Source organism: Trachurus trachurus (genome assembly GCF_905171665.1).
Source record: "Trachurus trachurus genome assembly, chromosome: 12".
Taxonomy (NCBI): Eukaryota; Metazoa; Chordata; class Actinopteri; order Carangiformes; family Carangidae; genus Trachurus; species Trachurus trachurus.
In genome coordinates, this window is record NC_139908.1 from 10442191 (window position 1) to 10456723 (window position 14533).

The following is a 14533-nucleotide window of genomic DNA, read 5'->3' on the forward strand; positions in this document are numbered from 1 at the left end:
GAGGGTGAGTAGATAATGAGCGAAATATCATTCTAGGGTGAACTATCCCTTTAATCTAATCTAATAATCTGTAAATAATCAACACTTAGTATAACATAATAACTTAAAAAGATAGTTCAACATTTTGGCAAATTGGCCCATTGCCATAATCCCTATAGTTCAGTAGGTTCGTTACCTTTAATTGTTGGTGCAAGCTGTTTTTAGAACGGCGGAGCAGAGCCGCGAGCTGTTCAGAGCTACGCTATGGAGGCTCATAGGATTTCTTGGTTTCCCTCATCAAACTCATCAAATACACAATCCAACAACTCCACAACGCTCTGGTGGACAAGTTGTGACCTGCACATTCACCACGCACCACGATAATAACGGAACGTTACGAGACAGAGTTGTTTTCGAGGTAAATTCATGCAAAACCGCTGATGTGCGTTCCCTTTGGGGACAGTTTTTCAGCAAGCAGTCTCTGCATTTGCCTCAAAAACGACTCTGTCTCGTAACGTTCTGTTATTATCTCATAGCGTGGTGAATGTGCAGGTCACAACTTGTCCACCAGAGCGTTTTGGAGTTGTTGGATTGTGTATTTGATGAGTTTGATGAGGGAAACCAAGAAATCCCATTAGCCTCCGTAGCGTAGCTCTGAGCAGCTCATGGCTCTGCTCCGCCGTTCTAAAAATAACTTGCACCAACAATTAAAGGTAATGAACCTACTACTAAGACTATAGGGATTATTGCAATGGGCCAATTTACCAAACATATTGAACTATCCCTTTAATATAATATCAATAATATCAATCAAACTATAGGAATGAAATCACACATCTTTTAAATCAATTTTAACCCATTGATCATGATCCACTGCTGCACTACATGTAATTCAAATAGACCATATGTCTAAAGATGGAAATAAAATCCAATTTGTCTTCTTCTCTTAACATTACAATATCTGGATCTTGACTTTTATTTTTTCTTTTCTGTTGAAAAATGCTGGCGACTGCTGTTGTTAATCAATCAAATCACTTAATTTATTCACAAGTTGCAGACATTTCATTATAATAAGTTGTTATGATGATCACTTTTTGTGTCAATATAATATATGTTCAATATGCAGTATGTTAATTCAGCAGTATAAAATGTTCTCTGTAGCAGCACTGAGGGATCAGAGCACATCCTAATTGTCTTATAAAGGTCACCTGGAGTGCAAAGGTCAGTCCACTGAGTTAAATGTGATGTTGAAGCTTTGAAACAAGTGTAATTATGGGATACACAGCGCTTTAATCTGAGCCGTGGTGATTATTACTGCAGGAGTCTGACGGAGCTGTTGTTGGGCCTGAGGGCATTTTCCTGAGAGTGTTTCAGAACCATTACCTGTACCAGGGAGAGCTGTCCAAACCAGGAAGTATTACTGCTCCTCTATTTTCAGGCCGCTGCGCTGGAGATGGATATAATGTGTGTTAAGTGTACGTGTCTCCGCATCAGCCATTACAGAGCTCTGGCTCTCCAGCCTGTTTCCAGTACACCCAGTTTCATCGTTACCCGATTCACACTCGGCTCGCCTCTCTGTTTAATTACAGTTGCATAAGCAACTCGTTGTACTTTCCTTAATGGCTTTATTATAAATTTTTAATCAGTAGCTTTAGCTTTTATTTCATCTCTTTATTTCGAGTCGTCTGTGTACAGATGCAGACGTTTATGTCGGGAGGTCAAACAGATTCATTTTTAGCTCCAGTTCCTTTGGGAATCTGTACGATTGTTGTGAAAATGTGCCTGAGCAAACAGATCTATAGTGTTTGGAGCTGTGGTGGTATTTGTGACAGTGTAACAGATCTCCAAGGGGATGCTGGGTCTTCTTCGTCTTTTCTTTTTTCTTTTTCTTTTTACACTCTCGGTTTGAGAGAAATACAATGCAGCTCTGAGTGTTGTTGCCAGATTCCCTTGGATTTAGCTTGTTCCATTTAGGTTTTTCTGGAAAAAAGTATTCTTGGATATATGTGTCTTATCTTTTTTATTTACATACAAATAATAAATATACTTGACTTACTCTATGAAAACATATTCAACAGGCTCTGAGTCTGTTTCTGTTTGAGGAAAGGCAACAGTGTGGATTGCATAAAGGATTAAATTACACACTTGTAATTTTCTTAAAGCTGTATTTTGTTGCTTCTGACATTCTCTTTAGTAAATTACAGCAGCATGACTTCCTCCAAAAAAAATCAACAGTGGACAGATTGTTGCATTGCATAATCATAAATAATAAAAGAATATATTTATTGCAGAAAAGGATCCAAGTGGACAGATGATTTGATTTTCTTGTATGTACTGTATGTATATATTTGACTGAGGAACAAGGAGCTAATTACAGAAAACTGTATTTGCAGGATCGGTGGAGCTGTGCCAATAGTATTCTCGTACTTTGCGGAGGTGTTGGCTCGAGAGAAGAGAGGAGAGCATCTGAGCTGGCTCTGCATGTTCTGGATGATCGGAGGGATTTACGCCTCGGCCATGGCCTGGGCCATCATCCCACACTACGGTGAGTGACGGCCGCCGAGACCACATGGACCCGTCGTTACCGGGCCACTGCACAGAGACACATACAGACTTACACAGCAGAAATAGATGAAGCAATGAAATTCAAGCGACAATTACAACAAATCCAACAAATTACAGTTGTTAAATTTAGTGTTTGTGGGCGGGTTTATTGTTGAAGGTGCTGGTCAGATCCGAGAAGTCCAGTTTGAGTTTATAGGCTCATCGGACACTAAAACCCTGCAACAGCAAATTAACTCTAAGTACTATAAGAGAGGATTGTGAGTGTGTGTGACTGTGACATGTATTTGATTGGCCAACATGCACTTGGCTGCAGTATGTCGCACTGCACTGCAGCAAAAGTGCAGCCAGGTTCAACTTCCTGTGTTTTGACACATTGGCCACATCGCACGAGCGTCTCTATTTAAATCAATGCATATGAAACTAAATGAAAAAGGTGGCTGGTTTTTTTGGGGGCTCAGTGATAAGACAAGGAATCTGAACCAATAAGAAGAAGAGACCTTGCCAGAGGATCTGAGATCGATCAGCAGCTGTAAAAACAGCTGTGACGTCTCTAAATCTGTCCAAAGAAGACGACAGGTTCAAGATGAAGTTTACTTGTCCTGATGTGGACGAACCAAAACAGTTGTTCAGTTACTCTGGAGGAGAAAATACACCTGAAGATGGAGAGCTGTATCGACAAAGACTTTGCAGCCGCACATTAATAACACAGAGCTGTAAGAGAACTGAGTGCATGGAAAATGTAGGATTCAGTATTTTCGAGTTTGAACCAAACAAAGAAGTGAGATATTGCTGCACACATTCATTTACAATCTTGTAGATTTGCACCTAATTTATAGTGTAATAATAGATAACTGGAGTACAAAGCCCAGGATCAGCATGTTGTATTAGCTGTAGCCTGCTGGCCTGCTGGGGAGCAGCATTACAGTACAATAATTAGAGGAGGACCGGAGATAAAAGCAAGGATGGAAATCTCTAGATGAGCGAACGAGTGGAGAAACATGACCCTTTTGTTTTAGTTTTTTTTTAACGCCTCTGTGAGTGAGTCCACTTCTGTATTCAACAAAGCAGCAACTGACAGTGCAGAGTTAAATATTACAATGTTTTTAGACAGAGGACTCGTCGTGACCATTATGCATAATAAGAAGACAGATATGCTATTTTTTTTTTTTTTCACAAAAACCAAAATCATTGATACAAATCCACAATTGAAAACAAATAAACACGATCAACAAGCAAAACCAAACCAAAAGGAAGGACAAAAAAATGAGAAAAAAGCAGCAACATTAACAACAACAACAGAAACATAATAAAGGTGAAAATTGTGTATACAGAGAAAAATTAATGATAAATGATAAAAAAAGAAGTAAGATGTCCCTCCATTACAATCATTTACCATTTCAGGGTAAAGGTATTAAGACCAACCTTCACCCTGGCTCAAAATTTCCCACCCACGTTCGAAAAGATACGCTAATTAATGTTCTCACTGTGCAAGAAAAGGAGAAAGAAATCCTCTTTTCCACATAGATTTGATGTATAGATCCAGCCAAAAGTGACTTAATGTACATTTTCTTCAAACTTTCTCACCGTCAGGAATCGCTCGCATCACTGGTTTGAACATTAACCGCAAATAGAGACGGCAGTAAAGTTTGACTTTGCGGTTGCGGCTCTGCTCTTGATGGCGCTTCCCTGCTGCCGTAGCGAGGCAACACAGGCTTAGTACATACATCGCAACATGATACATAAACCCTGCTTCCCTCTGACTCGACTCCCGGGGCTTAATTTAGAAATCACGACCCTCTGGGGGTAGCACACACGCAAACACAAAGCAGGTGGCAGTGTAGGTGGAGGCTCCGACAATAGCAGCAGCAGCAGCAGCAGAAAAGGCAGCAAAGCATATGCCAGCCTGCACGGTGAGTGCGCACGTTGAAGGCCTTTTACAGCAAATTGGTCCCTGAATCAGTAAAGTGAGAAACACAAGGGAGGGGGGGAGGAGGTGGGGGTTTGTTTGACGTCAGCTGACACAGCAAAGACGGATGAAATGTTCAACTTTTATTCTGCAGCATGGCTTTTTACAGAAGCAGCGTGCGTGTAATCTTAAAAAATATACATAATACCATAAACAGTATTTGTGTTAATTTCATGGGACTTTATGTGACTGTGTTGGAGGCAGTTAAAAAAAAAAGAAAAGAAAAGAAAGAAAAGTAAAAGCCCGGCTGATATTACAAATCTCATAAACTGTGGCGAGGCTGAGCCAGAGGATAACGGAGAGGGGGAGGAGGTGTGTGTGTCAGAGAGGATAAGAACAAAATGAGCGAAATGAAATCAATCTGGCGAGCAGGGGCGGGGACGGGGAAAAAAGAAGAGCAGAGAAAGAGATTAGGAGGACAAGAGAGAGCGGGGAAGGAGAGGTGGAGAGCGCGCTTGATTTATGTGGCCTGTGTCAGGGATAATCGAACAGTGAAGGGATACAGCGGAGGGCCGGAGGGAGGAGGAGAGAGGAAACAAAGGAGGAACGACACAGAGTGAAACAGTGTTAAAGGGGAAAGAGAGGAGGAAGGGATGAGCATTTTTCTTTACTTCAGGACGATGTTGATCTGATATGATGGAGTTTGCTCTCGGACCTGTGACATCAGGACAATGTGTGTGACAGCGGTCTGAGAGACCGGCTTTATAACGCAGAGGCAGCGGGTTGATGGACGACACACCGGCCTCGAACCGAGTGTCGTTCTTATCTGGAATAAAGTCACGACAAGACCGATGAAAACTTCTCCACAGCATCTAAAGAAAAACCAGCTGAGTCTGTTGCACAAAACAAGATCCTTAAAGGGATAGTTCAACATTTTGGCAAATTGGCCCATTGCCATAATCCCTATAGTTTTAGAAGTAGGTTCGTTACCTTTAATTGTCTGGGCAAGCTATTTTTAGAACGGCATAGCAGAGCCGTGAGCTGCTCAGAGCTACGCTACAGAGGCTCATGGGATTTCTTGGTTTCCCTCATCAAACTCATCAAATACACAATCCAACAACTCCAAAACGCTCTGGTGGACAAGTTGTGACCTGCACATTCACCACGCTATGAGATAATAACAGAACGTTACGAGACAGAGTTGTTTTCGAGGTAAATGCAGAGACTGCTTGCTGAAAAACTGCCCCTGACAGGAACGCGCATCAGCGGTTTTGCATGAATTTACCTCAAAAACAACGTTCTGTTATTATCTCATATGGTGAATGTGCAGGTCACAACTTGTCCACCAGAGCGTTTTGGAGTTGTTGGATTGTGTATTTGATGAGTTTGATGAGGGAAACCAAGAAATCCCTTCAGCCTCCGTAGCGTAGCTCTGAGCAGCTCGTGGCTCTGCTCCACCGTTCTAAAAATAGCCTGCACCGACAATTAAAGGTAACGAACCTACTGCTATGACTATAGGGATTATGGCAATGGGCCAATTTGCCAAAATGTTGAACTATCCCTTTAAAGACAACAACTTAAAGGCAGCGATGAACTGAAACAGCTGATAAAACCTAAATTACCTAAATTACCTAATTACATGTAGCAATAGCAAAACCTACAAACAGCTCATTTAAACTAGCAGTATTCACATTTCAAAAAGGACTACAAATATACATGTTGTATTATTTGTACTGATGAACCCTCCTGCCCCTTTTAATCACCTTCTAATCGTGTTCTCATTGATTGTTATTGATCCTTCTCTGTTGTGGTTAGGACAGCCAACTGTGTTTCTTAAAGGACCCCCTTCAGTATAAAGGTAGATCTCCTTCCATGTGTTGTTTGGTTATAAAGCAGCTCTAGGCTCTATATTAACGCTGCTGTGAAAGTATCAAAGAAACACACACAGCCTGTGTTCGCAAACTGAGTCTTAAAATGAGCCGTCAGGACTTCCTGTAACTTTGTGATGTCACAACTAAGCAAACCCGCCCACCGGGACCGACCATCCAGTCTTGCAATATTTGGTTTCTCTGATTGTTTTAACTTGAAATCTGCTATAGTCTATACATATATAGTATATATGTTATTAAACCTCTTAGAAAACAGTGAGCCAATCAGAGGAGAGGCTCAGAGTCCACTCTACTCTGATTGGCTGACACCAGAGAGAAGCTGAGAGAGGGCAGAAACTAATCTGAGATGTTTTTCGGCTCTTAAAACCACAAATATATCTTTTTATGGATCAACACTTCAAAATAAAACACTGTAAAAATGTAGAATATGAATTACAACATTTTTCACATTTCTTAATTCTTGTGATTTCTGGTCATGTTCATAGTTTTTGGTTTCTTTGTATGGTAAATTCACATTTATGAGCTTTAACATCAAGATTGTTTGATTTTCTTAAAGTCTATTTCTTATGTGACTCCAGTGAATATTGTTCCTTTCTTAAACTAAGTGACAAAACAGTATTTAAATTCATTCTTAATTCTTTTCTGTGGATTATTTGCCTTCAGTAATCACTGGACAAACCCCAGAATAAGATGTTGTTATTCCTTGAGTGTGCAGATTCTCACAGACGGATCCATATGTTTTTATTTCTATTATACAAAAGATTTAACTTTCTATCTTCAGTCTGTGTGTGTGTCTGTCTTCACAAACTTTACTTGTGTGTGTGTGTGTGTGTGAGCGGCGGCGACAGAAGCTCATAATTGAGGTCAATTGATTAGATGCCACTGTTTTAACTCATTTTCTTTCTTCAAGATGCAGCGGTGTGTGGGTAATAGGTTCCGCCGCAGTGCTTTTTGCATTGACTGGTGGACAAAGGTCAGATAACTCTTTGTGTGTGTGTGTGTGTGAGTGTGTCAGCGTGTGTGGCATTCTGTCTTCTTTAACGTGTCAAGGATGTGATGGAGGAAATTCCACAAAAGGAAGGAAAATCAGTCTGCTGTGACTGGCTTTCTAGTGTGTGTGTGTGTCTGTGTGTGTGGTGTAAGATGTTACTGTTTGTGCGTTTTTCTGTGTAACACTGTATGTGTATGGACGTGCACGCCACACACATAGTGCTTAAAAATTTGCGTGACAGAACTGAACGATGGCCAAGGACATCGTGTCTGTGTGTTTGTACATGTGTGTGCGTGTGTGTGCACGTGTGTGTGTGTGTGTGTGTGTGTGTGTGTGTGTGTGTGTGTGTGTGTCTCAGCTGTGCTCACTTACTTTAGAGCAGGGACATAAATCTTGCTGAGTATCTGAATCAGTCAGCCATCCCCTCCAGTCCATTATAGCTATAATCCCCCTAATGAGGTTTGTACTGGTACAGGCTGGAGCAGGCCCACAGGCCACACACACACATGCACACATGCACATGCACATGCATTCCCACTAGCAGCAGATTGTTGCACCTCACCGACCAAGTGTGGATCATCATTAAAAAAAAAAAAAAGAAAGTTAGACTGGACTATGTTTACATCTCAGACCTCCAGAGTTACAGTATATGAGCACTAAGTCCTTATACAACATGAACAACAGTGTCATTGTTGTCGTAGCTGAACATCCCTTCATTCAGGATCTGTGTGTCGTGGGATTTATAGATGTGTATTTTGTGTTATGATCACAACATTTTTTACTTCAAGCTTTATGTCGGCATAAATTTTAAACTTGAAACTCCGATAAAATGGCAGAAAATATATATTGTGTGCATGGTTGCAGATGGAGAGTGATTTTGTGGCTCTTATATATATTAAACTGCTGCAACTCCAGTTTGAATACATGCAACTATATGTTAATTTCTCATTGTTTTTCTAACAGTTTTACAGCTGCTTTTCCTCCCTGTATGTAGATAAGTTTGTAAAAAATTAAATGTGGGTCATGTTCTTTCGCTCCTTCCCCAGTGTAACACAGCAGCTTCAGAGGAGCTAAACTAATGAAGCACTAAATCACTTCTTACCAACTCCAACAATAAGAAAAAAAAGTTGGTACCACATGGAAACTGCAGTAACAATGTGCAAATATCAGCGATAAGATCAAACACATGAGTTCACTATGAGTTTTGATCTTTAACCAAATCTTACATTATGTCTGTTTAACTCTTAAAGGTTTTGTTTTATCACCTAAAAACATTGGTCTGTTTCTAATGGAATAAAACATCTATAGTGCTCTACACAAATAACATGTCCAGACTTTACAATAATAAAGGAATAAGTGAATATCAATGAACCATCTTGGCACTTTCTGTGTCTCTGTCCGTGGTGCTGAAAGCTTCAAACTCAGGCTTCATCACATTCACATTCACATTCACACCACTCAACCCTGTAGCAACTTCACAGATCAACCCCTAGCAACCACTTGAGGATGCTGGACATCACACCAATCACCTTAGCAACCCTCTACCTTGGCCTGGCACATCTGAAAGAGTGAAAATATAGACTAATAACCATCTGCAACACCATAATAACTAAAATAATGACCAAAATATTCAGGATCACCTCACTGAAAACCTGGTCCATGTGTTTAAAACAGAGAGGAAAAATAAAACCAACAGCCGCTCCTCCAACCTTGAGGGGAAACAGGAAATGAAAAGAAATGGAGTGAAACTACACAAGCTATAAATCAGTTTTTGTGTGTTTCCTGCAAGTTTTATGTCCTTTCATGCTTATATTATTCCTGACTGTGTTTCTCTGTGTGTGTGTGTGTGTGTGTGTGTGTGTGTGTGTGTGTGTGTGTGTGTGTGTGTGTGTGTGTGTGTGTGTGTGTGTGTGTGTGTGTGTGTGTGTGTGTGTGTGTGTGTGTGTGTGTGTGTGTGTCCTTGTGCTTTTGTTGCAGGCTGGAGTTTCAGCATGGGCTCGGCCTACCAGTTCCACAGCTGGAGAGTGTTTGTGGTGGTGTGTGCGCTGCCGTGTGTCTCCGCGGTGGTCGCTCTCACTTTTATGCCTGAGAGCCCTCGTTTCTACCTGGAGGTAAAATACAGAGAGAGAGAGAAAGGGAGGAGAGGAGAGGAGAGGAGAGGAGAGGAGAGGAGAGGAGAGGAGAGGAGAGGGGAGGGGAGGAGGGGGAGTCAGTGCATTGTTGTGATGCAGGCTCTGCCATCAATTCCCCTTAATGGTGTTTATAATGATACATATGGATATCTGCTTTATGTGAGAAAATGTGTTTTCTTAATGTAACAAAAACAAATGCACCAAACTCTCGAGGTGGCGGACAGTTAAAATGATGTAAGACAACGTGAAAGGAATAAGACATCAGCACCAGATAAAATGGTAATTTATTTAATTGTAATAAACTAACAATAAGGTTTTTAACTGTGGATTAGACTCAGAAACCAGACTGTGAGCTGAGCTGAGCTGAGACACATAAGCTACTTAAAAACCTGTTGCACATGTTAATATACAGTATTTCATATATTGTTTGATTCAGTGTGACTTGTTCTTCCTGAGGATATATAACAATATAGTATAATCTCTAATGTTCACTGTATCTGTTTGTGAATTGAACTTTCCATAGTAGTATGGTAACATACAAAAGAAATAAGAATTAAACTAAACAATTATGCAAATACGAAAGGCTAAATGAAACAAAAAGCAAAAACAAAGCAGGGTGTACAATTCGGGACAGTTAGTTGTGTAGTAGATCTCTAAATTTCACTGTTATTTGTACTTGTACTTGTACTTTCATTGTATTGCAGTTTTACTGTGGCTACTTCTCTAAATTTAATCACAAAATCCCCAAGAAAGAGGTTGGAGGCCTATTGTAGATCCCATTCGTCGACATCATCAAACTTTCTCAATGTGCAACACAGAGGTTCAGTCTTGTTAGTCATATCTTGAACAGGGCTACCAGCTCTTCACAATTACACAATTTTTAAGTTTTCTTCAGCATCAGTCATCACATCCATGGGCACAGGTTGCAACCAGCGCTACTTCAGCAGACTTTAAATGGTGCTAACCCAAACAAATCCCGGCTTTAAAAAAATGTATGGCCCACAGCTAAGTCATTCTGAGTTACATAATGAGAGTATAAAGAGAAGTCTCCCAGAAAAAAAAAAGGTCCAAAGGCGTCTGCAGGATGAAAGAGAAGAAGCTGTGATGATGACTCTGCATAATGTTTTTTTAAACTTTATTCGTCTCCTAGAACGGTAAACACGACGAGGCGTGGATGGTGCTCAAACACATCCACGACACCAACATGCGCGCCCGCGGAGAGCCGGAGAGAGTCTTCACCGTGAGTCCACACACACACACTCACAAGCACACACAACAACAACAGCATATTTATTTATATAGCACATTTAAAAAACAACCCAAGTTGAGCAAAGTGCTGTACAACACACAAGTAAAACTTATAATTACAATAAAACTAAATAGGATTCAGGTAATGTGCAGTAAAAACATGCAATAAAACAATGAAGCAGAAGTGACTATACATTAAACACTAAACACACACACACACACACACACACCGTGGTGCTGCAGTGCCATCAGCAGGTGACAGATCAGTGTCTCCCCCTGCAGGTGAACCGGATAAAAGTCCCCAAACAGCTGGACGAGCTGGTGGAGATGCAGAATGAGTCAGCCAACCCCGTGCTCAAGGTCCTCTTCAAGATCAAGGCCGAGCTGAGAGGAGTACGCTGCCCTACGCTTCGTCTTCGCCCTCATTTTGGTTTTAACGGCTGTAAATAAATAAACCTGTGTTTTAATCACCTAACTCCAACCCCATTGCATTGTTTCCCCCCTTTTTTTTTTGTTTTCTAACAGATCTGGCTGACTTTTATGAGATGCTTCAACTACCCGGTGAAGGACAACACTGTGAAACTGGCTGCAGTCTGGTTCACTCTGTCTTTTGGGTAAGAAGTTTCTCTGCTGCAGAGTCTCCAGCTCCTCCTCCGTCTCTATACTGTATGTGTGTTAGCATTGTTTTCCTCCGTCGTGTTAAATGATGCTATATTTTTGCCCTGGGTGATACTATATTCTTTCTTTCTTTCTTTCTTTCTTTCTTTCTTTCTTTCTTTCTTTCTTTCTTTCTTTCTTTCTTTCTTTCTTTCTTTAATAAACCGATTTTCAATGAAGTTTTCAGCACTGAGGCAGAAGCTCTCACACTTATACTGTATCTTCCTGATGAATGTTGACAGGTGAGATTAGAAAGAGAGAAGAACTTGTTCGAGACGAGCTGCTGTTTGGGTTTTTATTGATTTATTTTTAGTGCTAACTGCTTCAATAATTTACTGTGTGAACATGAGGAAAATCTTTCACAATTAAAGAGACAAAAGTAGGTTGTGTCCCAATACCAAAAATAATTTATTCTCTCTGTTCTGGTTTTGTCTTTTCCTCCCTCTGACCCATCTATTCCCCTTTTTTCATTTTCTATGGACACACAAAACACGACACAAACACACACACACACACACACTAATTTAGCTGCCGTGTTACCACAAATTAATTAAGATGAATCACAGACACAAAGTCACTATTCACTCTATTTACTCTGTCTGTTTACTTCACACCCTGGACCTTTTGTTCAGCTCTGTTTCGTTCAATAAAGAGAAATTAAAGAAGAGAAATAGACTCAGTTTGGTAACGTACAGTTCGCATGTGGAACAATTTCACACAGTTTTAATTCAAAATACATTTTCGTCTGCAGACACAGCTAAGAGGCTGTCAGGATGTCGTATTATTTGTCAGAAAACTTGTTTCACAAAATGAACTGTGGATTTACTTGGCTACAACTATTGTCAACATCTCTGCCTGCACATAGATACACAGACACGGGCGCACGCTAAATGCGCTATATAGCGCTAATTGCTCAGCTGCAGCGCTATATCTATGACCTGTCACTGTCACAGGTGCAGCTCATCTCATTATGATAGGACTTCACCACCTTGAATGCTAAGCTTATGTATTCAGTCATTCAATGGTATACTAAAATCCATGTGCTTCTCACTGTTCTCAGGTCAAATATTTATATGCGATTAAAATGCGATTAATTGCGATTAATTAATTACAAAGCCTCTAATTAATTCGATTAATTTTTTTAATCGAGTCCCGGCCCTAATTATTACTAATCTTAGGGTTTCTATGGGAGCAACATTTTCATGCAAATGATCAAAATACGGCCAAGTGCAACATCCAAGTCACATTTTTTTCTTTTGATAAAGGTAAAATGTTTCACAACAGCTCATAAATAAAGCATCATGGAGCTACAGATGAGCTTAGAGATGTGAACAAATGTGCAAAAATGGCAAATGTGCAAAAATTTTGGAAAATGTGACTCATATTGCACAAAACCTGCAAAAATGGTCTAATTTCCACCCTTATATATTTCCTCCTTTTCCTTTCTTGCATTTACATGTCTTTTTCACTGGGTTACAGTATTGATTCTAGGTTTTTACCACTGTTAACATACATATAATAAGGATGGCGTTGTTGTGTCCAGGTATTATGGGCTGTCTGTGTGGTTCCCTGATGTCATCAAACACCTCCAGGCCGACGAGTACGCCTCCAGAGTCAAGCTGCACAACAACGAACGCATCGAAGACTTCACCTTCAACTTCACCCTGGAAAACCAGATCCACAGAAACTCTGTCTTCATGAACGACAGGTGAGAATAAAATAAAATAAAACCAGTCTGGGTAGTCTATAGTGTCTGAAGCTCTCACTGACGAAGCTTAATGAGTATAATTAAGAAACTGTTAAGCCCCTCTGATCCTGAACCCGTTGGGGCTCCGTCAGCACAGCGTTGTGTTTGAGGCTCGCTGCTCGTCCCGCTGTGGGATCGCAGCGACCGTTCATCATCCCCACAAACAACGCACACCTCTGCTGCTAATATTAATCCTGCCTCCTTTATCTCCCTCAACACCAGGAAATTAAAAGCCTTATCACCCTCTCTTCTCCTCTTCCTCCTCACACTCACACTCTCTCTTCTCTCTCTGCCACACACACACACTCCTCTTACTTCTGCTCTCACTTACACAAAGGCCACAGAGGAGATGCATCAATACGCTGTTTTTGTTCTTTTTCCATCCTCACTCACTGGAAACTTGAATGCACATTTATTAAGAGATAAAATCAGTAAAACCAGTGTCATGATGGGGTGAAGAGCAGCATGCAACAGATTTACAGATCAATAAAGAGACTGGCAGGTCCTGTCATAGTGGACACACTGAAGGATGGACATGTTGCTCACCTTTCTCTTACTAGGAACTTCAATAGAAACATCTCTTTGGTTAGAAAAAAAACAAAGTAGTGACATGTTACAAGCTGAAGAAGCTGACATTTCCCCTCAGGAGTTGACGGAGAAACCAAAATCAGAGCTGACAGAGAGTAAATACTGGTCTAAACTTTAAAGGACGATGATGAATCATGTTCATCTCTGTCTGCTGCCCCCAAGTGGCCGGATAATCACAGCTGTTGTGAGTCTTTTATATACAGTCTCTGGGCCCTAGTTTCGTCGACCAGGTGAAGTCTAACGTCAGCGCAGCTTCGCCACGCCAACGGGGTGTGGCCCAGGTCCATTTCGCAAGTTTGGTGGGCCGCGCAGTCAGACTTACGCCAGCGCAATCCCTCCCCTCGTCCCTCCCACCGGCGCAAACGGCAAAGAGGGAGGAGAGAGGGCGGAAGGGAGACAGGAGGAGGAGAGAAAGGCGTGGAGTGGGTTTGACACAGCCGAGTCAGATCTTCACCAATCAAAGGAGCTCCTCTCCTCACCTTTAACTGCGCGGCGGGTGATGCGCGCTGCAAGTTTGTCATTTTATACTTTGACATGGACGGAGGAAACAGCGACGCCAGAGGCCGAACCTCTCCCCGGAGGAAACAGCTGTTTCCCCGGAGGTCCGAGCTCAGAGTGACCAACAATGAGTTTACTAATAATAATACAAATATCCTTAATCAGGTTTGATCTGATACACTGAGAACCCCTGCCCAATAGTATAAGAAACAACAACTAATAAACTAATAAAGAAACTCACATTTATTCAAACCCTGTGCAAGATGATGAGACAAAGATAAACAAACACCATGCGTAACGGATGAAATCCGCGTAAAGGACGCTCTCTCTCTC

At 41.1% G+C, this 14533-nt stretch overlaps 1 protein-coding gene across 1 annotated transcript in view; it reads left to right on the forward strand.

Annotated features, from left to right (window-relative positions):
* The window catches only part of LOC310994380 (synaptic vesicle glycoprotein 2C-like), a gene marked incomplete at both ends in the record, with an annotated part of 36533 nt that overhangs the window by 13474 nt on the left and 8526 nt on the right, over window positions 1-14533 (forward strand). Inside the window, 6 exons of the mRNA XM_083983045.1 lie at window positions 2373-2524; window positions 9308-9441; window positions 10613-10702; window positions 10993-11103; window positions 11236-11324; window positions 12911-13075. Coding sequence (XP_083839171.1) covers window positions 2373-2524; window positions 9308-9441; window positions 10613-10702; window positions 10993-11103; window positions 11236-11324; window positions 12911-13075 — 741 coding nt within the window. The remainder of the gene's footprint in view (window positions 1-2372; window positions 2525-9307; window positions 9442-10612; window positions 10703-10992; window positions 11104-11235; window positions 11325-12910; window positions 13076-14533) is intronic.